The 24,317-nt window shown below is 49.6% G+C and overlaps 1 protein-coding gene across 3 annotated transcripts in view; it reads left to right on the top strand.

Moving 5' to 3' along the window:
- Positions 1–24,317, top strand: part of nrbp2a (nuclear receptor binding protein 2a) — a 61,449-nt gene that overhangs the window by 33,029 nt on the left and 4,103 nt on the right. Inside the window, exons 2-17 of one of the 3 annotated variants that reach the window (XM_061254164.1) lie at positions 12,320–12,442; positions 13,004–13,105; positions 13,684–13,773; positions 14,543–14,583; positions 15,998–16,092; positions 16,353–16,376; positions 16,948–17,031; positions 18,055–18,110; positions 18,365–18,460; positions 19,388–19,520; positions 19,637–19,739; positions 20,178–20,228; positions 21,082–21,217; positions 21,906–21,959; positions 22,485–22,548; positions 23,536–23,591. In XM_061254164.1, coding sequence (XP_061110148.1) covers positions 12,320–12,442; positions 13,004–13,105; positions 13,684–13,773; positions 14,543–14,583; positions 15,998–16,092; positions 16,353–16,376; positions 16,948–17,031; positions 18,055–18,110; positions 18,365–18,460; positions 19,388–19,520; positions 19,637–19,739; positions 20,178–20,228; positions 21,082–21,217; positions 21,906–21,959; positions 22,485–22,548; positions 23,536–23,591 — 1,308 coding nt within the window. The other 2 variants (XM_061254163.1, XM_061254165.1) reach the window with 2 other exon arrangements.

Here is a 24,317-nt window from a genome sequence, read left to right as displayed (position 1 = left end):
AAGAGGAAAAAAAAAAGCTGGTTTTACTGTTGATGTTGAGCTACGTTTATGGCCTGTGACATCATGTCTATCTATCATCAAACTATGCTTTGCAACATTTAGCACAGGCAGTTTAAGAATGAAAAGCATTCCGACAGACACACACACAAGCATGCACATACACATACATACACGCATATGCAAGCTCACACACACACACACACACACACATATGCAGGCTCGCACACACACGCGCACACATACACGCATGCTCATGCACACACACACACACACATATGCAGGCTCACACACACATGCATGCTTGTGCACACACGCCCACACACACATGCATGCTCATACACACGCACACACACACATGCATGCTCATGCACACACACACGCACACACACACACACACACAAACACACACACCCTCTGCTATTTGCACATTGCTCCTGCTGCTTAATGTCGTGTTCATGGAGGCCTACAGCCTCAGGTTTCCTGCTGTGGGCCTGAGGAGGATGGGTAATCGTGCAGAAAGTACCTCCTTTTGCCGAACAGCATGTACAGAATTATCAATATGCCATTTACTCTGTCACAGAGCAGTGTAAACAACTGCTAAGAGATTAAAACAAACAAAACACAAACAAGTTGGAACCAAAAAACACGTAAAACATAGTTCACCGTAGACAGACAAAATGGCCGCAGTGGTAGTAGTAGTAATGCATATAACAGCAGCTGACTGTTCAAAATAAGGTGTGTAATATGAGACTGATGGTAATGTGCTGGACATAGCTAGGCTGGTCCCCCACGTCCTGTAGATCTCTCCAGATCCGTCTCTGAGGATTGAAACAGGGATGTGAGTAATCCGCTGTAAGCAGAAGACCAGGTCACCGAGGTCCTTCCACATCTGGAGGGCCAGTATGGGACTGCTAAGAGAATAGTTTCTTCCGAATATCTGGCGATGATGTACATACCCAAGGTGTATGAGGAAACATTTCCAAACCACTCCCAGACAGTAAGCCAGAACTCCAAACTGTTCTCAGACAATAAGCCAAAACTCCAAACTGTTCTCAGACAATAAGCCAAAATTCCAAACTTCTCCTTGACAATAAACCAAAACTCCAAACTGTTCTCAGACAATAAACCAAAACTCCAAATTGTTCTCAGACAATAAGCCAAAACTCTGGGGCATCACGGGTGGCGTGGTGGCCCTTGGCTGGGGGGGCAGACTTGGTCATCAGCAGACACTGAGGAACCGAGGAGGTGGGTCTCGGGGGCCTTCTGTGAGATTGGGGCCAGCAGTGAATTAGAGTGAGCTTCATTAGACTAGAGGACATTAATCCTCTCCAGTGCATGAACCATTGACGAAATGCGTTTCATTAACCGAAACATCAGCTGGTTGTCGAACGCTGCCCCTACAGGAATGACTGGGCGCGCAGTGAGCTGGGGGCGATCGGTAAGCCACCCTTGCACGGCTTGTCATGGTTGTCTCTGTCTCTGGAGATTTCTTTATCTCACCTGGACCTCAAAATAGTCATAATATTTATCAATGTGCTGAATGAATGAAAGTTTAAATAGGATTTATGTTTGGTAGAGTCCTACTGAGTGGTTAAAAGACTAAGCTGCGTTTCATTTTCTGCTGCTTTTTCCAAACTGAAGCACCATATCCGCTCAAGGTGGTTTGAGTTTCTTCCCTGACAAAACGCCGCATGCACAATCGAACAGCGAGGTATCGGTGCGGAGGCTTCACACCGACAGCGTTGCTGCGGATCTGAGACAGACTCCCGTTACTCCCATAGCCGCGAATTCGAGATGCGAGGCTCACGACTCAACAATAACAACGGAGTATAAATAGAAGCTCTGTTTGTTATCGTTTAAATCAGCGCAGCTTTTTTTTTTTTTTTTTTTTGAGCATTCTTTTCCAGAAGTAGGAAGTTTATTTGCTGGAACGTGCGGAGCCTGGGAAGTGATATCAGATGTTGGGAGTCTTCGGTTAGATTTACACAGTGCGCTGTGTCAGGAGGCTTGCTGGTGCGTACAAGGATGGCCTTTGAGTACGCCGTGTGCAGCCTCTCGCCCGAACATAGGAGAAAAAATACCTGACGCTTGGGGATTCTCAGGAGAAAGATGTGGACAGAAGCTCTATTGTATGAATCATTTGACATTTGATTTCAGAAGTGCTGCTCAAATTCCTTTATAAATATGTATGCTGTTTTTTTATTACAAATTCTATAAACTGTTGCTCTAGTCAGGTGTTTTGAACCGTGAAAAATGAGTAGTGATTGCGGAATATAAATCATTTTTAGTTTTGGTCGAAGTATGCATATTTTAGAGTCTGCTCTTTTTCCCCTCAGTTGTTTGTCAAATGATTTCCCACGTGACATGACGTATGTTTTTGCATATTTACCGTATGATTTTGCTAAATGTTGAGCACAGAGTTGACCATTGGGCTCTGGGGCGCTCTGGGAAGGGTTAGGGACTTTAAAAAACGAAAGCTGCTCTTTGCGAACGCTTTGTGGGCTTTTTAGATACTAAAACCAGGAAGAGAACGCTGTTGCATGTGGGCCTTTGACTCCGAAAGAGTTCATTTGCATTACTATTGAGGAACGTTCTCCAAGCGATGATGAAAATCAATGTTTATTTTTAAGGTTTTTTTAAGGGGGCTTTTTAAAGAATTCTTTGCATTGTTTTGGTCCATTGTCACTCCAGGGGCCCGAGCTATATTGTGGTCATGACCTTGCCTGCCCTGGCTTCCCCGCACCCCGCTGGGTCCAGTCAAACCCAGTAAGATCACGTCTCGCGACACAATGGCCGTCGCTTTCGACTTCAAAGAGCCTGGAAGGCACGGTTGGCATGGCAGCGCCCCCCCACCCCCCATTCACCACCCCCTCGGGCTCGGCTCCTCTGATCTAATGAGTCTGAGACGGGTGACGAGTCCGGCCCCGATCCGCTGAGACAGGGAGAGGGAGTGAGGGATGGGGGGGGTCAGGGAGCGGGTCAGAGGGATAAGGGGGGGCAGGGGGGTGGGGGTGGGGGTGGGGGGGGGGGGTACTGGGAGACAGGTGGGGGGGCAGGAGGGGATGGGGGGGCAGGGAGAGGGAGTGAGGGGCAGGAGGGGATGGGGGGGCAGGGAGAGGGAGTGAGGGGCAGGGGGATGGGGGGGACTGGGAGACGGGTGGGGGGGCAGGAGGGGATGGGGGGGCAGGGGGATGGTGGGCGACAGGGAGAGGGGCAGGGGGGCAGAGGGCGGGGGCAACAATGGCTTTTGTCCTGGCAGGCTTGGGCCCGGCTGTTTAGCGCTGTGACAGCCTGCCCGCGGCGTATGGAGACAGAGCCGCTTTGATGACCAACGCTGCAGCACAGAGTTACATCACCGCCACGCGCTCTCCTTCCTTTCTTCTCTCTCTCTGTCTCTCTCCCTCTCTCCCTCTCTTTCTCTCTCTGTCTCTCTCTCCCCCTTTCCCTCTCCCTCTCCCTCTCCCTCTCTCTTTCTCCCTCTCTCCCTCTCTCTCCCTCTCCCTCTCCCTCTCCCTTTCCCTCTCTCTCTCTCACTCTCTCTTTCTCTCTCCCTCTCTCTCTCTCCATATGGTATTGCATGCTCTCACGATACACCAGCCTGGTGCCAGGCAGCTTCCTCTGCGTGTGACGGGTTCTGTGTGCCGGGTTCTGTGTGACGGGTTCTGTGAGCGGGGCGCACCGCAGGCAGTGATCCGGCCGTCAGTGACAGGTTTGGGAATGAGTCAAGCCTGGATCGAGTAATCCCGGTATGGGAATGACGCCGGCTCTCCCTGGGTGCCGCTCCTAAGAGCCTGAGATCAGCTGGCCGGAGAGCCCCTGGCTCCTCTCTCTCTCTCTCTCTCTCTCTCTCTGTAATCCCACTCTTGCATTCCTCAAACTTCCTCTTTTCACTGCCAGATGAAGCAAAGAGGACAGCAATATGAAGCAAAGCGGGCTGCCAGATGAAGCAAAGAGGACCGCGATATGAAGCAAAGCGGGCTGCCAGATGAAGCAAAGAGGACCGCAGGATGAAGCAAAGCGGGCTGCCAGATGAAGCAACGAGGACCGCAGGATGAAGCAAAGCGGGCTGCCAGATGAAGCAAAGAGGACCGCAGGATGAAGCAAAGCGGGCTGCCAGATGAAGCAAAGAGGACCGCAGGATGAAGCAAAGCGGTCTGCCAGATGAAACAACGAGGACCGCAATATGAAGCAAAGCGGGCTGCCAGATGAAGCAAAGAGGACCGCAGGATGAAGAAAAGAGGACCCGTTCTCTCGCAGAAGGCCTCGGCCCCTTTAAGGGAGCGCAGCACCCATATGGGACGTGTGAAACTGAGCTTGTAATGGCTCCGTCTAGACTGTCCATTACCGACAGTTCCCCCGGTCCTGCCTCTGCACAGCCTGTTCCTCGCGGTCTTCGCCCTGTCACCCCACCTGTGCGCTCACACTCCCCCCCTGTTTGTTTCACGGACACGGTGTTCCTACGGCGCACCTGCCTCCCCCTCAGAGCCTCTCAGATGTCTGTGTACGAGTTAATAATGGATGTCACTACAGCGCTGTCTGCCCGGCTCAGCGTTTCACCACTGGACGAGAGCGACTGGTGCCAGGTCAAGAGGACCGCGGCTTCGTTTAACTTGACATGATACCTTGCACTTTTTCGAAATACTTATCCTGGCTGCTGACGGCTGATTAGTCAGCGGTTGCAGACCTGAATCATGAGCTGTGGACTCTTAATTACGTTCAGACTGACAGCATTTTAATCTTTTTTTTTTTACGACAGAGGATGCAGCGGTCAGCCTTATGCGAAGGCCCGCGCCCTCCAATCCCCGCGTTAACTCAACGCTCTGCAGTCCCTGAACCCCTTTATAGCTTGAATCATTGCTCATCGGGGAATGGAAGTTCTCCCCGACCCCCTTCACACCCTAACCGCCACACATTATATCAGGATCAAAGAGGACCCCCCCTCACACCGCTGCCACCCGTCCTGCGCAGACCTCCGCCTGAACTCCCAGAATCCTCTCTCCTCCCCTCCTCTGTGGGGCCCGTTGAGTGCTGTGGTGCGTTGAAGCGATTCGCTCACGTCAGCTCGCTGCGTTAGGCTGCTGCCTTTCAGTGCTGAGGGGGGGCACCTTTCCTAACGGGAGCCAAATGTTCCCGGCTCCCCGGAGAGCGGAAACGCTGCACATCTGGCTCCGCGTGGGGTGGAGGCGGCGATGGCACCATTGAACCCGTTATAGGGGGGGGGGGGCCTGTAGCGTAGCGGTTAAGGTACATGACTGGGACGCGCAAGGTCGGCGGTTCTAATCCCGGTGTAGCCGCAAAAAGATCCGCACAGCCGTCGGGCCCTTGAGCGAGGCCCTTAACCCTGCATTGCTCCAGGGGAGGATTGTCTCCTGCTTAGTCTAATCAACTGTACGTCGCTCTGGATAAGAGCGTCTGCCCAATGCCGTTAATGTAATGTAACCCAGGCTGCTGGGCGAGTTGCTGCCCAGAGCCGCTGCTTGCCCAAGCGCTGGGAAGGCCCGCCTGCCACAGAAGGTTTGGCGCTGCGACTAATCGCATTGGGATCTTTCGACTGGCCCAATCCATGCTGGCCAAGCCTCCCAGCTCCCCAGAGCGGGGGGGCTGTAGGGGGTGCAGAGGGGGCGGGAGGCAGAGGAGGAGGTGCTGGTCATAGTGTTCCTTTGGGGAACGCCTTGCTCACCGCAGACACGTAGGGCAGAATAAACCAACTGTCATCGTTGTGCCCACGCCTGGTCTGGCTGGGCGGCTGTGGTCAGCGCCATCTTGTCTGGGAATGTGTTGTTTTTTTTGCTATATTTGTGAGATGTGACTGACTTCACCTGAAATGCTCCATTTTGTATTCACAGTGAGAGCTGTGGAGGGATGCGTTTCAGATGCATGCGGGGGCACGTTACATCATGTTGTTCATCACTCAAATTGCACATATTGGTGTCTGAGCAGTTAACGCGGTATCCGTTAACACAGTACGGTTAATTCCGAAGTCTGTTAATATTTGTTGAAGTCGGTTGGCGACGCTGCTCCGGACTCGAGCGGTTCTGTAAGTGTATTTTCCTTAATCATACATCATGACTTAATTATTAGGTGTCATGTGTGGAGCTCAGACTTCCAGAGGGGCTGTGAGGACCAGGCCAGGGGGTGCACAAAGCCCTCACTGAGTGAAGCTGTCACTCGCTGTCAGCTCCGCGCTGGAGCGCGGCCGTACAACCCAGCGTGTCGATTACTCAAATCCACAAACCGGGCAAGAGCACGTGGTCGCCCCGCCCAAAAATAGCTCCGTGCTCAGCCCAGCGTGTTCCAGACGGTTATGCAATCGCGTGTGTGTGTGTGTGTGTGTGTGTGTGTGTGTGTCTGTGTGTGTTCCTGGTTTCTATTAAAATTGCGGGTGTGGTTACTAAGAAAGGTTACAGGCCCCCATCTGTGCCCGGCGATATTTCCCAATACGCAGCCCTGCCAGGAAGTGCTTTGCGTGTTTGTGCCTGTTTTGCATCGCTCTCTCTCTCTCCTGGCTCCGTTGAGCAGACGGGGAGGGTGCGCGGCGGCCTCATACGTTCTGAATGAAGTCACACATTCTCTCAGAGTGGCTGTTTGTTTCTTCTCACCGGGCCCTGAAGCCTCGCCCTAAACCTCCGGCGCTCCCACGCGGCCGAGCGGGGGGGGAGGGGCGGCCCTCCACCGGAGTGAGACGCTGCTTTTAGGAGCTCGGCCCTCGTCGGTCCTCGACGCGGGCCCGTTGGTCCCGTCCCTTCTGCGATCGGTGACGCGTTCCCGTCCGGCAACGCGGCTGAAGGCCCGGCCCGCCCATCCCAGCGGTCATGCTCTGATCTTAAGAGTGGCCTTCTCTGGCATCCGGGACGTCACCGGAGCGTTTCGGTCGGCTCTTAGAACGTTTGGGACGGGAAACTGTGATGTCATAAGCGGTGGGTGCCTTGACAAAGATCCCTCTCACACAGACAAGATACTGCACTGCAGCGCCATCCTCATATTCACACTGTTGGCCATGAGCTCAATGACACTGACAGCCTTCTGCCGTGATGGAAATAACATCCACAATGCAAAGCGCTTTTAGCCAGGGGTGCTAGACTCCATCCTGGAGGGGTGCGGGCGGCGTCTGCTGTTTTTCCACTGTGTCTCAGCTCTTTAGTGACTCATTTATGTCATTAAATTGGCTAAAGAGTTCACACACATTTTTACCCAAGGCCTAAATTTGGCTGGTAATTGAACGGAAGCCGCGAAGCCCTGCAGGCACTGCGGCCCTCCCGGTCTCGAGTGTGACGTGTCTGGTTTAATCTATTCCAAATCGTAGGCCGTGTAGGAATCGGCGTACTTGCTGATCTCCAAAGCAGCATACTTTGGTCTATAATACAAAGTACCTGAGGCTTTTCTCTGCTGTGTGAAATGTAGGTAAATATGTCCGGTGAGCATTTGCAGTGAGCTTCAAGCTCTCCGGAATATCCATCAACAAGCGTTCGAAAACAAACCCCCAGATATGCCCCGCGTATGCTCCATACACACATCGGCTCACCTACACGAAGCACTTCACCCCATTTCCATTTATTCAGGCAAACGCCCAGGAGCTGTTCCTTATTGAACGACCGGCGAGCTTACGCTCCATGAGGAGCGCAAACAGGACGCGTGTGCGCAGCTGACTGGAAGAGCAAATAACCGCATCAGCGTCCGAGCTCCTTCGCATTGCAAGGAGAGGAAATTCGCAGCGCCAGAGTGCATGAGTAATACACGGAACGCAATAAGGTCGATGGAGATAATGCGGTTATCGGACGGGCCGGTCGGAGGACGGGGATTTGCAGTAGGGCGCGCTGTGCGTCCGTGTGCCTTGGCACTTCACCAGGCGCTGTTATGAACACAGATGGAATGATGTATGAAATGCACATCGGGGTATGAGGGGGAAAAAAAAAATCCCTGAGATAACATGGATGACAGGATTTTGTCGGCCATACCAATAATGTCATATTCACTTCATTCTTACTGGCTGTAGACTTGCTGTTGTATTGTAACCTGATGACCGCTGTTTGTCGTTTTCTGATTCGATAACACTTTATAGTAAGTCGCAGCTATATCAATGTAGTGAAACTGTAAATAATTTGTAAGTAACTACCTACAGTGGGGTGCAGAAATGTGAGCACCTGTAGTTTAAATGTCTGTTACAATTAATCTGCGTGTGATCGACAGCAAGCCTGAACTCTAAATGGTAAAACCAAACATGGAAGAGTTGCCAGAAAGAACAACCTCAACACCAAATTAAGCTTCTGTAGTATGCAAAAGAAAACATTGAGAAGCCTGAAGCCTTTTGGAACGAGGTATGTTTGGAGAAAAAAGGGTGAAGCCTTTGTAACTGTTGAAGCATGTTTGAGGTGGATGCAAAATTTGCATCTTAAGTGTGTGGTGGAAGGCAGAGCTGGTTCGGCTTTGATTGGCGGCTCCCTCCCCCGCAGCGGGAGGTGTGCAGTGGGTCTTGCCGGCCTGCGGCTGCGTTTAGCACAGGTACTCCGCAGACTGACCACGTTCAACTTCAGTTTGAATCAACACCTCCATTCCCAGCCCTCCTCTATTCTTTTTAAAGATATTTTTTAGGCCTTTTTCAGCTTTTATTGGACAGGACGGTATAGTATAGAGAGGCAGGAAGAATGGGAGCGAGAGAGAGGGAAAGACACGCGACAAATTGTCTGACGGTCGGATTCGAAACCGCCGACGTCGCGGCTCGCAACGAGCACGCGGTCAGTGCTCTACAGGCTGCGCCACCGAGACACCCGCCCTCCTCCGTTCTCATGAAGCCGCTCGACCTGAGATGAACTCCCGGCTGCAGAATGGGCCGATAAACCTCGATTCGACTGCCGGGACGCGTCACCGGCTGCAAAGACTGTTCCGCTGCCGGTCTCCGCCGCGCCTGTCAACCGCTCTCTTCCATGCGTGTCGACGTTTGAGAGGGCTCTGCCCTCAGGGATCGGGAGTGGGGATTTATCAATGCGCTGTCAATGCGCTGTCGGTCGCTAACACCTGCAGTGTGTAACCTGGTGTCACTCCGCGACCTTGCTGTCTTGTGTAAGGAGCCGGATCTCAGAACCTGTTTGAACATTTATTAGCTTGTAAAAATGAGACGGCGGTTATGGTTCACGAGCTGTGTTGAAAGGTTTAATGCCAGATTTGAGGATACCTGAAGCGTGACTGGATTATGGCTGTTGCCTCCTCTGGTGTGTGTGTGTGTGTGTGGTTTGTGTGTGGTTTGTGTGTGGTTTGTGTGTGGTTTGTGTGTGTGGTGTGTGTGCGTGTGCGTGTGTGTAGCCCTGGTACACTCTAATACGTTCCCAGTTATAATAGGGGCGGCCTGTAGCGTAGTGGTTAAGGTAAAGGACTGGGACACACAAGGTCGCTGGGTCTAATCCCAGTGTAGCCACAATAAGATCTGCACCACCGTTAGGCCCTTGAGCGAGGCCCTTAACCCTGCATTTCTCCAGGGGAGGATTGTCTCCTGCTTAATCTAATCAACTGTACGTCGCTCTGGATAAGAACATCTGCAAAATGCCAATAATGTAATATAATGTAATATTGGTCACTTTATTAGTACCACAAATATATAACTGTGTTTTCTTCTGACTCCATTTCCTGTGAATTGTCTGTCCCTGTATTACAATGTCCTATGCCTATAGTGTGCAGCAGGGGATGTGATAGACTCCTGCTTAATGGCTGAACCAGGGTCCACACGGAGAACACGGGCCATGCGTACTGGACCGGGCCGCTTCCCAACTCCGTCTTATATATGACCGTGGACTGTGCTTCAGCACTTCACACGCTCAAATCACCAGAGACCATCTCAGTGCAGACAGCCCCAAAAAAAACGTGATGAGTCTGTCCCTCCCTTTTGCGCATTGCAATAAAAGTTAAACTGAAGTCGTTTGTGTGCTCTACGTCATCCTGCGTCTGATTCCACGGAGAAGGGGCGAAATAACGCCCAACAGCCCAAAGCCTGTCAGTCCCGCAGTCTGGCTCCACGTCAGGTCTGTTTGAAGCCTCGCTGCGGCATGGGAAGGTATTTACGAGGCGTGTTCTCCGTTTGCTGTGAAGCGGGGGGGGGGGGGGGGGGGGGGGGGTGTCCTGAGTGCAGTCCTGCCCATTTTGGACGCCATAACCCACTGCACTCTTTCTCTTTTATTCCTGCGTGTGTGGGGAATACCTTCACCGGTATCGCAATGGCGTGTAAATCTCCAGGAGAAACACCAGGACAAGTAGTTCTTGCAGTACGGCCCATTTACCCAGTCGAACGAAGATAAACAACTGACAAAAAAAAAAAAAAAAAAGCCCTCTCTTTCCCTTTCTTTCCCCTCGTTTCCTGACTGCTGCACACTGGCCTCACTGTTATCGCGGTGCGGGGACAACGTGTACGTTGGTATGCTGACGCAACGCTGGGAGAGGTTGTAAGAGCATGGCACCAGCAGCGTTTATGGCCCTCCAGGGCACAGAGCCGATTAATCAGCTGCCCGCACGCTGGCTTTGGCACCGGGCCCTCTGCGTCTCCCCTGGTAAAGGCTAATGATGTTTGTTCTTCCGTAATCTGGCCGAAATCTGGTTACTGGCCGGGCCAGCACAAATTGGGTGGGTGGATATATCAGAATTGGATGGATATGTCAGGATTCTGATTCCACCTCTTTCAATGCGTCCCCATTCCCCCCCCCCCCCTGGTGAAAGTCTCCTTCCCTCACATGCCCCTGCAATGAAGGAAAAATGGGACATAAGGGCTCTCTGGGGCATTAAAAGCAAAACGTAAACAGTGGAGCGTTCTCAACACGCCCCAAAAAAAAAGAAGGGGCTGTCACAGCAGTAGTCAGCCAGGAAGTTAGGGAACGTATAATCAACTGGGAGTATGGTATTCTGCGGAGAGTGGAAGTTCTGGGGGACTTTAGGTAATTGGAGACAGCAGGAGGGCGCTTTCTGTTTATGTTCGGCCCGGAGGAGGAGGAGGAGGAGGAGATGAGCTCTGTAAAAAAATGGCGCGGGCGTGTGTTTTGCCTCTACCTCGTCTGGCGTATTTTGTACCATTGTATTCGCGCCATCGGCACATAACATGCAACAGCTTGCGCAACGCTCACATTATCTTCCTGCCAAAGTCTGTCTGTCACCTGAAGCAAGAGGGGGCTTTTTTTGTTACTTCTGAAACAATATGAGTTTGGCTGTCGCAGGGATAAAAAGTAGTAGAAGGAGTGTGACTGACGTTGATTGTGATCTTTCAGGTCGCGAGTGAGATTTTGCGTCAGGGCCAGGGTGAAGGAACGTGTGATCCTTTGTTCTCCCCAGTACACAAACACCGCCAGGACGAGTAGGAACATATTTCTCAACAATTGTCAAGTGTTTTTCTGATGTGTTCTTATTCTGAAAAGCAGAGTCCTTCGTGTGACTGGAGTACTTGTATTCTGGGCTGTCTTCCCATTAGTATCTTACATTAGTATTTCTGTGATGATTTATTTCTGTCGCATGAGAGTGTGAGTTGTTCTGACGTCTTTGTGGGTGACACAGAGATGACGGCTTCGGGCAAAGGTGAGCCAGGCCTAACCCCCACGGTGTTTGCTCTAGTCACCTTTCTTTCCGGACCTGAAACCCCACTCCTACCTCTGTGTCATGGCTTCTGTCTCTGTGACTTCATCTGGGAGTGTGTGTGTGTGTGTGTGTGTGTGTGTGTGTGAGAGTGTGTGTGTGAGAGAGAGAGAGCATGTTTCTGTGTGAGCGTGTGTGTGTTTGTGTGTGAGAGAGAGAGCATGTTTCTGTGTGAGCGTGTGTGTGTTTGTGTTTGTGTGTGAGAGAGAGCCTGTTTCTGTGTGAGTGTGTGTGTGTTTGAGAGTGTACATTTCTGCATCTGTCACACTGCTGTTTGTCTCTTCTCATTCCCAATCACCAGAGCAGCTGTAACTAATGTTAATAAGGTATGTTTAAACTAAACAGGCTTAGGTGATGCAATATTATTGCGCTCCATTAATTACATAAGCAATTCTCCCCTACATGCCACCAGTGTGTCAGTGACCGTAGATAATAGGAGTCTAATGTAAACTAATCTAATCTAATCTAATCTTGTCTCTCTCTCTCTCTCTCTCTCTCTCTCTCTCTCTCTCTCTCTCTCTCTCTCTCTCTCTCTCTCTCTCTCTCTCTGTGTCTCTCTCTGTGTCTCTCTGTCTCTCGCTCTCTCTCGCTCTCGCTCTCTCTCTCTCTGTGTCTCTCTGTCTCTCTGTCTCTCGCTCTCTCTCGCTCTCTCTCTCTCTCTCTCTCTCTCACTCGCTCTCTCTCGCTCTCGCTCTCTCCTCTCTGTCGCCCCCTGCAGCTGAGCCAGGGTAATGTCCCGGGCATCGAGAGTGCCTCCTTGGCCATGGACACAGAGGAGGGGGTGGAGGTGGTGTGGAACGAAATTCAGTTTTCTGACAAGAAGGTGTTCAAGGCCCTGGAGGTATGGAGTGTTCCTTCTTTACTGCGTCTGATGCTTTCATAGGAATTCATCACTGCTGCAAAGATCTCCCATGAGAACGTCTGATTGGGTGGATCTGCCTCATCTTTAGAGTACACCTTTTGAAGGAAGCATTCATCATTGGCAGGAAAGCCCTGTGCAGGTGTGTCTCCTGCTAATGGCCTGCAAGTGGAGATAATTTATTTATCTACTTCACTGGCATTCCTACTAAGGGCAGCACAGCTTGTAATTATGCAGACTGTTGTCTAGTACATTGAGCGGGGTTTAGTACATTAAGACATTACTGTTTTATTCATTTATTTTAAATTATCATTGCTGCTATCTTGTCCAGGCACAGGTCTCTCTTGCAAAAGAGACATCATATTTGAAGAAACTTCATGGTTAAATAAAGGTTCAATTAAATAAAGTACCTTGGCCAGCAGTACAACACTGGGCATGAACTGGCAAACCTCTATGTTAGGCCCAACCTCTAAGTTAGGCCCTATTGGCTGTTGTCCTCACTTATGAAAAACAGTTTGAGAGCCGCCTGGGTTTGTCCCTCAGGACAAGATCAAGGAGATGTTCGAGAACCTGATGCAGGTGGAGCACCCCAACATCGTCAAGTTCCACAAGTACTGGCTGGACACGAGAGAGACCCGGGCACGAGTGAGTGACAGGCAGGGCCAGCCAATCAGGAGCCCCGCCTCCCTCCGCTCTTGTTGTGTGGCCGGAAACGCACACGCAGACGCTCACGCCTCGCGTGCCCCCGTTTCGACCTGACACACGTGTCCGCGCACACGCTGACATTGCTCACAGATAATGCAGTGTCACCACCTACACACTTTGGGGCAGCCTGCGGCGGAGTGGCTAAGGTGCATGACTGGGACCCGGAAGGTTGGTGGTTCAAGCCCCGATGTAGCCACGATGAGATTCACACAGCCGTCGGGCCCTTGAGTAAGGCCCTTAACCCCACACAGCTCCCCGGGCACTGCACAATGGCTGCCCCCCGCTCTGTAACTCGGATGGATCAAATGGAGAGATGTGCCAGACAAGCCAGGGTTCAATAAAGTACATTTTAAAACAAAAGGAATTGGTACCCAGCATCTCCAATCCCACCCCAGTCTGGTATGGCCTGTTGTCTGTACTCACGCTAACAAACCCCACTGCCAATTAAGATTAATTGGTGGAGGCTCTCCTCTGAAACTTACTGCTGATTCTGAGAACTTGTCTTTGTTTTACTGCAGGTGATTTTCATCACTGAGTACATGTCATCGGGGAGCCTCAAACAGTTCCTGAAGAAAACCAAGAAAAACCACAAGAGCATGAACGTGAAGGTAATCACCGCCAAATTATAAAAATGTGCTTATGTTCACAAAATGCTGGTGTCATACGCTTCACATATTTGAAGTTGAAACAAGAATAACTGTCAATATTCTTGTTTCAGATCTGCAATCCCGTCATTTTTATGACCATGTCATTAACGAGATTGTCACAGCAAGCTGCTTGAATAGTTGAACAGCATTTTCTTTTTACTGTGAACATATCCATACACACAGCACCGCCTGGTGTTAACTATAGATACTGCACTGACACAAGTGGTAGTTTTCTCAAGATATGGGATGGCTGATCTGTGATACTGACTTAACTTCAGGGGTTTTCTCTCTGTTGATGTGGCTTCTTGGGGAGTTGTTATGCACACATACCTTGGCGTGGAAATACTAGCTTTAGACATGAAAACTGAAATTTGACAATGACAAACCATACCACACTACATTTGTGTAGGGTACTTTTTACATGAAGGGTGTCCTTGACGAACAACTTCTGTCTGACCGTATAAACAATGCTTAGTGTTATTCAGTTAAACAGCTGCTGAAAAGATTTGCAGCCGTTCGTTCTGTGTAATCAAGCAGAATGCGGTGGTATTTGCAGACCAGTCTGGCACATGTGTTTTTACTCCTCACTCCACAGTGAGCAGTCACTACAGCAGCTGTAAGAACGTATGGTTTCTATCTGGAGTTGGCAAGCACAAGGTTTTGTCAGTGCGGCTGTAACGCGCTTGGCCTGTGTGGCTCTGCAGCTGACTGTGTCTGTCTCCTGTTCCAGGCGTGGAAACGGTGGTGCACACAGATCCTCTCTGCCCTCAGGTAAGAGACACGCCTGCTGCCACACCCGCTCCTGGACTTTCACATCCACCGCGAAGGCCGATCCGTAAAAAAGAGTGTCGGCTGACATCACAGAATGTTCACGAACGTTCTATTGTCGGCTGACGTCGACTGCGGCCGTTGTCCTTGGCAAGACGTGTAAACGCACTCCGGTCGCCCAGAGTATAAATCAAATGTCACTGCGACCAGCGACATTTATTGCACGTCGCTGGTTGCCGCAATGCTCTGGCCTTTACACTCCAGAACCGAAGGGCGGATAATGTCATTCACCAATAACACGCATTGCCTGAGAAAATTGTGCAGTGAGATTTAGGAGAATTCCCCTGGTGGTTGGGAACTTGGTTCAGTCGCTGCGGTAAAAATAAGATGCATCTATCGCTGGAGCACAGTGAGCTGGGACATAAACCACAGTTTATTAAATGTCAGCCACCCCTGAGGGAAATCGCAGAATTGGGTAATTAACTGAGCCACTGAACTTAATTGTGTGTGTGTGTGTGTGTGTGTGTGTGTGTGTGTGTGTGTGTGTTTGTATGTGTGTGTGTGTTGGTACCGGTGTGAATGTGTGAGCGTGTGTGTGCGTGCGCGCGTGTGTACACGCGCGTGTACATGTGTGTGTGTGTGTGTGAGTGGGAGTGTGTGTGAATGTGTGTGTGTGTGTGTGTGTGTGTGTGTGTGCATATGCAGAGAGGGGGAGAGACGGAGTGAATGAAAGAGAGACCGTGAGTAAATACAACAGAGAGAGAGGGAATAAAGGAGAGATATTATGCTTTGGGCTACGGTTGCTGTCAGAGTTTCGGTAACCTTAGAAACCCCCTGTCACTCAACATGGCAGATGGGATATGAAACAGCTGCAGCACAGGCCACTGTGACATCATATTATCTTACTCCAGTTCTAAATCTGCATCCCTGCCTTACCCTGTGTGGCCTCTCTAAAGACGTGAGAGAATATTCTGTTCTGTGGTGGAGTGAACTGAATGTGCTGTATCTCACGTTTGACTTCTGCATTTGTGCTCCATGTTCCACGCTGGGTCAGAATATGAAAGAGCCAAATGTTCCTTTCTTTGGTTTGCTATGGGGGATATTATGAGCTGAGATTTCTATCACCGTTATATTACTTTCTTTTTTTTTGGAGGTGATAAAGGCTGCCTTTGTACAACTAGTGCTTTTTAGCAAGCTTTTATTCCCCATTTCTTTGCCAGTTTTTACATTTACGATATCAATTGTAAATGTGTGTCATTGCTGTAACATTGTCAATCCCATGATTATGTTTAGAATGTATTTATTGCTTCATTTCGGTGTCAGTGTCCTTTAAATTGCATAAATAAAGACAGATTTTGGATCTGGTGCGAGTCTTGTGTGTGTGCGCTGACCTCAGCTCTCGACTAACCTCCCTTAGTTACCTGCACTCCTGTGACCCGCCCATCATCCACGGGAACCTCACCTGCGACAACATCTTCATCCAGCACAACGGCCTCATCAAGATCGGCTCAGGTGCGCTGATCCGTGCGCTCCCAACATTCGCGGTCCCACCGCCACATTCAGGAGGAACCTGGCTGAACTGTCGTAGAACGGCGAATTAGAGCATTTGGTTAACTAGTCTAAACTGAATCCATCTGACAAGAATAATTAAAGAACTGGGGTGCTGGAGAGATTAATAACTCTGTGTCTAAGTGCTAGTAAATGCGTCTCATATGTTAATATGAAATGCTAATATTGCACAGTAGTGAGTGTCTCTCTGATTCTTCCCGCAGTGTGGCACAGGCTGTTTGTAAACGGTAAGAAGCCTCTCGCCTACATCATTGTTCTGGCACGTTCTCTACAGCGCATCACATCCGAGCCAGAGGTTACCGAGTGGAGTAGGGCTTCTCTAGAGCCGTGACGGAAATCGAATCGCGTCAAATGCTCCTAGATCCGGCCAATTCAGTGTGATTGAAAAGAACCGTGTGGGTTTTATGCTTGTACATGATTTGGTCCGTGGTTTTACACTTTGGTTAACAATTTTTAAACCTATATCGTTTTAAATATATGTGTGTGTTTGTGTATCTTTCCATTACTTTGTGTGTAGTGAAATGCTTTTCGCTTTCTGCGTATAATGAAGAGTGTCCTTCTCTTTTGAGGTTTCTGTGTTTCACTGACTTTGGTTAGGTTGGTTTTATTTTCCCCCATGATACATTTTATATTTTTATTGTCTGAATCATTTCTTAATTACAAGGACATCAGTTATACACGGAACAGGTTTCTTTTGAAAATGGCTCTGCAGGTCTGCCTCACTACATTCAGTGTGTTACATGCTGCAGAAAGAGAAGGTTGCTTTTTTCCCAGCAGTCTCTGCTCCTGTCTTCCCAGTGTTCCCGGAGGCCGTCCACGGTAAAGTCCGGCACCATCGGGACGAGCAGAGGAACCTGCACTTCTTCGCTCCAGAATATGGCCGTGAGTATCTGTCTGTCTCCCTGTCTCTCTGTCTCATTGTCTGTCTGTCTGTCTGTCTTTCTGTCTGTCTCTCTCTGTCTTTCTGTCTGTCTCTCTCTTTGTCTGTCTGTCTCTCTCTTTGTCTCCCTGTCTCCCTGTCTCTCTGCCTCATTGTCTGTCTGTCTGTCTGTCTTTCTGTCTGTCTCTCTCTGTCTTTCTGTCTGTCTCTCTCTTTGTCTGTCTGTCTCTCTCTTTGTCTCCCTGTCTCCCTGTCTCTCTGCCTCATTGTCTGTCTGTCTGTCTGTCTTTCTGTCTGTCTCTCTCTGTCTTTCTGTCTGTCTCTCTCTTTGTCTGTCTGTCTCTCTCTTTGTCTCCCTGTCTCCCTGTCTCTCTGCCTCATTGTCTGTCTGTCTGTCTGTCTTTCTGTCTGTCTCTCTCTGTCTTTCTGTCTGTCTCTCTCTGTCTTTCTGTCTGTCTCTCTGTCTCCCTGTCTCTCTGTCTCATTGTCTGTCTGTCTTTCTGTGTGTCTCTCTCTGTCTTTCTGTCTGTCTCTCTCTTTGTCTCCCTGTCTCTCTGTCTCCCTGTCTCTCTGCCTCATTGTCTGTCTGTCTGTCTCTCTGTCTGTCTGTCTTTCTGTCTGTCTCTCTCTGTCTTTCTGTCTGTCTCTCTCTGTCTTTCTGTCTGTCTCTCTCTGTCTTTCTGTCTGTCTCTATCTCTGTCTCTCTGTCTCATTGTCTGTCTCTCTGTCTCTCTGTCTCTGTCTCATTGTCTGTCTGTCTGTCTGTCTTTCTGTCTGTCTCTCTCTGTCTGTCTGTCTGTGTCTTTCTGTTTATACCCCCTATCCTCGTCCACTCATGCACCTCTCTCCCTCTTTCCCTCTCTTTTTCTCTCTCTCTCAATTCACTTCAGTGTGATTTACTGGCAGGTGTAAATATTGACAAAGGAAACATGAAACAAGTAAAGCATGGACAACAATTGGTCCTACTACAGTTACAATGCTCTCTCTCTCCCCTCTCATTTCTGACTCTGTTTCCCTTTCTCCAGTGGCTGAGGACGACTACAGCATCGACATCTTTTCCTTCGGGATCTGTGCCCTGGAGGTACTGTCAGGTCCCTGTCCAACTTCACCGACACAAAAACACGCACAGGCAGAGAGAACCCGCGCGTACTGCACACGCAAACACTGGCAGTTCCGCTCACTCGGACCATGCTGAAAGACCACATTTCTGTTTTTCAGCACATTTGAATGCGGCTTGCTATCGTAATTTGATATGACCGTCGCAGGAATAACCAAGCTGTTTTTTTCCCCCTGAGATGTATTGGTGATATTGTTGATGTTTTTCTTGTCCTGTAGATGGCTGTCTTGGAGATCCAGGCCAATGGAGATACTGTTGTGTCCAAGGAGGCCATTACCCTCGCCGGACAGTCACTAGAAGACCCCCTCATGAGAGTGAGTAACCCATTAAGCTTCCTTCCTGCACAGGAAGTGGTCACTAACACAGCACCAACCTGTGAGGTTAAGGACTGGATAAAACATTAAATTCTCATGGCATTGCGAGTACAATGTGGCTTAGTCACCTTTTTGCGTAAGCGAGAGCAATAGTATGCAAATATTAAAAGTTAGCTGGAGATTCAATTTCACTTTCAAGGTGTTTTATTACTGTGGAATTACACTGTACTGGCAAAAAAAAAAAAAAAGGTGAAAATGACAAGGTTGGACACAAGTACAGACATAAAATAGCTGAACTCTTGGAATGGGGTAATAGCTACCATCTAACAGCTACCATCTCTCTCATTACTTTGCTGTTTCTCTCCATCTCTCCCTCTCTTCTTCTCTCTCTCCCTCTCCTCCCCCTCCTCTCTCTCAACCTCTCCTCTCCCTCTCTTCTTCTCTTCTCTCCCTCTCCTCACCTCACCTCTCCCCTCCCTCTCCTCTCCCTCTCTCTCCCTCTCCTCCCCCTCCTCTCTCTCCCTCTCCCTCTCTTCTTCTCTTCTCTCCCTCTCCCTCTCTCTCTCCCTCTCCTCCCCCTCCTCTCTATCTCTCCCTCTCCCTCAAACCTCTCCCCTCCCTCTCCTCTCCCTCTCTCTCTCCCTCTCCTCCCCCTCCTCACCTCACCTCTCCCCTCCCTCTCCTCTCCCTCTCCCTCTCCCTCTCCCTCTCTCTCTCCCTCTCCTCCCCCTCCTCTCTCTCTCTCCCTCTCCCTCAACCTCTCCTCTCCCTCTCTTCTTTTCTTCTCTCCCTCTCCTCACCTCACCTCTCCCCTCCCTCTCCTCTCCCTCTCCTCCCCCTCCTCTCTCTCTCTCCCTCTCCTCCCCCTCCTCTCTCTCTCTCTCACCCTCTCCCTCTCCCTCTCCTCTCCTCTCCTCTACCCTGCAGGAGTTCACCCAGTCTTGCCTGCGTCCGGAGGCGAAGCTGCGGCCCACGGCTCACGACCTGCTCTTCCACCGGGTTCTGTTTGAGGTGCACTCCCTCAAGCTGCTGGCCGCTCACTGCTTCATCAACAACCAGTGTGGGTGTCCGGGTGTGGCTGCTCCTGCCCCAGCTATATCAGCCGCGCAGGCCACACCGTGCTAACTCTGCCCCCCCCCCCCCTCCCTCTGTCCCCCCCCTCCCTCTGACCTGCAGACCTTCTCCCCGAGAACTGCGTGGAGGAGAAGACCAAGTCGTTCGACCCCAACGGCATCATGGCCGAAATCGAACACGAGGACCGACCGGGGGTCCAGCTCAAGTGAGTGTGGAAGTCCTCTATCCTCGTTGTGCAGACCAGCGTGCTTTTAAATTTGAAGAAATTCGTTTTTATGAATGTAAAAAAAATTGTAAACTAGGGGGGCCTGTTGGGAAAGGTTTGGGGTAAATGGTAAATGGTTGGCATTTATATAGCGCCTTTATCCAAAGCGCTGTACAATTGATGCTTCTCATTCACCCATTCATACACACACTCACACACCAACGGCGATTGGCTGCCATGCAAGGCGCCGACCAGCTCGTCAGGAGCATTTAGGGGTTAGGTGTCTTGCTCAGGGACACTTCGACACAGCCCAGGCGGGGGATCGAACTGGCAAACCCTCCGACTGCCAGACGACTGCTCTTACTGCCTTGTTGGCCCTCCATTGGGGACCACTGGTGCAGAATATGATGATTTACGATGATTTTCATCCCCATACAGATATTCCCACGTCTCGCCTCTAGAGCTGGACAAGTTTCTGGAGGATGTCAAGTAAGTGCGCCCCCTGCTGGATGCTTGGCTGCAGGATTAGGTCAGGTCAAAGTGAGTGTAAAAAGAAAATGCCTGTACTGCAACACATATTGCCCAGTTTAGCAGAGGTTGGTTTTCTACATTTTTAACCACACTGTTATGAGGTCAGTGGTGGTGCAGCAGCTGTACACTTGAATTTAACTCCAAATGCTCTGATTAAAATGCACCTGTTGATGTAAGATGGAAGTTCCACATTGATAGAGAGATGCATAAGAATCCTTAAGCAGAGAGGGCAGTGGTGGAGTGGTCAACCAGTTAAATCTTCTCTTCACCAATGGACAGGAAGCGTGGCTGATGTCAGAAGAAGTGCAGCTGCTGTCACAGGAAGTGCAGCTGTTGTCACCGGAAGTGCAGTTCATGTCACAGGAAGTGCAGCTATTGTCAGAGGAAGTGCAGCTGTTGTCACAGGAAGTGCGGCTGTTGTCACAGGAAGTGCAGCTGTAGTTACCGGAAGTGCAGTTCATGTCACAGGAAGTGCAGCTATTGTCAGAGGAAGTGCAGCTATTGTCAGAGGAAGTGCAGCTGTTCTCATAGGAAGTGCCAATATTGTCAGAGGAAGTGCCGCTGTTCTTATAGGAAGTGCTGCTATTGTCAGAGGAAGTGCAGCTGTTGTCACAAGAAGTGCAGCTATTGTCAGAGGAAGTGCAGCTGTTCTCATAGGAAGTGCCAATATTGTCAGAGGAAGTGCAGCTGTTCTTATAGGCAGTGCCAATATCGTCAGAGGAAGTGCAGCTGTTCTCATAGGAAGTGCAGATATTGTCACAGGAAGTATAGCTGTTGTCACAGAAAGCGTGCGTCTCCTCTGCTCCTGCAGAAATGGGATCTACCCCCTGATGAACTTCGCCTCGCAGCGGCCCCACCCCATCCCCCGCGCCCTCTCGCTGTCCCAGGAGCAGATGGAGACGGTGCAGAGCCCCACCCCGGAGCCCCAGGAGATGGAGACCAGGAAGGTGCGTACAAGGCCCGGGACGGGAGCCCGAAAGGGCCGGACATTAGCAGTGAGGACTTGGGGCTCTGCTGTGAAATGCTCCAGCCTGGAACCGTTTACCTGGCATGTAGTTCAGACTTTTTCATGTGTAGGCTTTCCAAAATAATAACTAAGCAGGCAAAAGAGCCAAAGGGCAGGCGGGCCCATTCCTGAATGACTGGAGCCACAATCGGTTTAGGAGGCACAATCTATTGATGGACATGTTTTGGCTAATTCAAGTCACAAAGTCAGGTTTGTGGCGTTAGCCAAAACATGTCCGTTGAGAATGGCATTAGCCATCCACCATTCATTTGCGCCTCCTAACGTGATTGTGGTTCCAGTCATTTGGCCTGCCTGCCCATTGGGTACGTCTAGCCCAACACCCAGGGCATGGCAACCTGTGTAGAACATACGCATGTGACTTGTGGGCCGCAGAAAAACAATCATTTACTCTGGCTTTGTTGATGAGGATCATGTGTTTGCTCTGTAAACTTGGGACGGGATGACCTCTAGATTTTATGGTCACCATTTTCACATTCTGATTGAATTTAATAATTCCTTGTCTGCACAACACGTCCAAAGAAGAAAGTAGAGGCTAGTAAACCCTCTCCCTTGTTTTGAAAGACGCTTTATGAGTCCTTTTTTAGCGTTGCCTGCTGTTGTTTTCTTAGGTTGTACAGATGCACTGTAATCTGGAGACTAACGAGGAAGGGACCAAAACGCATGTAAGTCAATCTGCCCAATCCCAGCTCTCTTCTTGAGAATTGTTTTTCTATACTTTTTTTTAGATGTTCATGCAAACATTCAACTGCCTCTATTTTATACTATTGTATACTATAATGTAATTAGACAAAATGTTTATAAAACACTGCAGCAGACGACAATTGCAAGGATCTGGTTAAGGGAAGAAAAAATATTGTGTCGAAAGAGAGCTGGCAAATGTTTCCACATATTGGCTTCGCTCCATGCTGTTTTGGGGAAGTGTTCCTTGGCATTTTTGCCCTAAGCTTGCTCTTGTGGGGGTTTAGGCCAGAGTTTTCTGAGAAGAGTGTTGTGACGATAGTTTATGAAATGCACTATGCCAATACATTTTGATTGATAGTGATACAGTGTGTTGGGAGAGCTTTGGGCTGTATGTGTGTTGTAATTAAGAGTAATTTGAGTGCGGTGGAGTGGACCCTCTGGTAGCTGCTTCCTCCATTTTGACCATCCCCCCCCTTTCAATCCTTTCCCCTCTCCTCTCCAAGCAGCTCTCTCTCTTCCTGAAGATGGACGACAAGCTCCACCGGCAGCTCACCTGCGATGTCATGCCCAGTGAGTGCCTCCCGAAAAAAAAACACGCCCCCGCAGCCTCACTCTGGCGCTGCGGTCCACAAAATGTCCGCCGCAGTGCTGTTAAGCCGGCGGGCGTCGGCGAGCGCAACTAAATGCCAAAGTATTTAATCTCCTGTAACTGCCTTCTGAGAGGCTGTCACGCCAGCGCTTTCCGCAATGAAATACGGAAGAGTTTCGGTCGCCAATGTGCTCCTGGCGTTTTTGCGGTCGATGCGTTTTATTGGTTGCAGAGGTGCACGTAGCGCCGCGGTGCATAACGGGACACGCGATGGCGAGTTTATACGAGGCGCACGTTTTACTTAAACGGATCTGGATTGACCTCCCCCCCCCCCAGGCTCTCTCGTTGTAGTTTCGTCCTTTTATCACATTTCACAGTTTTTAGAGGGAAAAGATCCTGTCTCTCATCTACGGAGATAGTGCCACCTGTTGGTCAGCTGGTGTTTTTCAGCAGGTGAAGAATGAGTCATCAAATGTCCTCTGTACCTTCACCTCTTCGTTTCATTTGAATAAATCACAATGAGAAAGATCGTGATGCTGCATAAAATTATGCTTTTTGGATGATGGTCAGTGAGTCAGCCCCTTGTATCTTGAGTGGAGCAAGCCAGGCTCTCTCTATGTCATGAAGCTCTTTCCGTTCAACTGACTGTGGCATAGTTTCTGCCTGATTAAAACACCAAGCATATTATACACAATGAGAAATATCTTGATGCAGCATAAAATTATGCTTTTTAGATGATGGTCAGTGAGTCAGCCCCTTGTATCTTGAGTGGAGCAAGCCAAGCTCTCTGTGTGTCATAAAGCTCTTTCAGTTCAACTGACTATGGCATAGTTTCTGCCTTAGTAAAACACCAAGCACATTATGTGTGATTTCAACCATCTGCACATACTAGGCATTTGGCAGCACTGGCTTTTTTTAAATAGAAGAAAGATTATTGACGTGTGTCTCTGTGCGTGTGTGTTTTTCAGGTGACAGTCCAAAGGACCTGGCCAATGAGTTGGTGCACTACGCTTTTATCAGTGAGGTAGGTGTGACCAGAGATTTGCTGAGGAATTTTGGGCTCAAACTGCTTCCATTTTGTTTGCAGTGTCAGGAAGAAGAGCTCTTTACTTTGATATACAAGAATTGGCCCGCAATACATTTTAAAAATTCAAAATTATTTTATATTGTGATTTAAAAGACGTACAGTGAAATAACAACTATCCATATTTCGGCCATAAATTACACTGCATTCATTGAGATTGTGAAGAAATACAAAATGAATGGTAGTTCACAGGGTGGCCTGTAGCGTAGTGGTTAAGGTACATGACTGGGGCCCGCAAGGTCGGTGGTTCGATCCCCGGTGTGGCCACAATAAGATCCGCACAGCCGTTGGGCCCTTGAGCAAGGCCCTTAACCCTGCATTGCTCCAGGGGAGGATTGTCTCCTGCTTAGTCTAATCAACTGTACGTCGCTCTGGATAAGAGCATCTGCCAAATGCCATTAATGTAATGCAATATAGCACTTATGATGACTATATGTTTAGAACAGCATTTCATGTGTATTTTCCTAGTTATGGATGTGATGCTTTGACTTGTGGAAGAACCTATGCACTTGTAAGTCGCTTTGGATTAAAAGCGTCTGCCAAAAAACAAATATATATATATAGACTGCTGCTATAACTCCTCAAGCAGGCATGCCCCAGGGGCACTGTGATAAATGGTATAATGGGGTGTTGTTTCTGGGAAAAGTGTTCCAGGTTCTGTTTGCT

Source organism: Conger conger, chromosome 9, assembly GCF_963514075.1.
Source record: "Conger conger chromosome 9, fConCon1.1, whole genome shotgun sequence".
Classification (NCBI taxonomy): Eukaryota; Metazoa; Chordata; class Actinopteri; order Anguilliformes; family Congridae; genus Conger; species Conger conger.
Note: the sequence above shows the minus strand (reverse complement) of the source record. Positions and strands in the feature narration are given on the sequence as shown.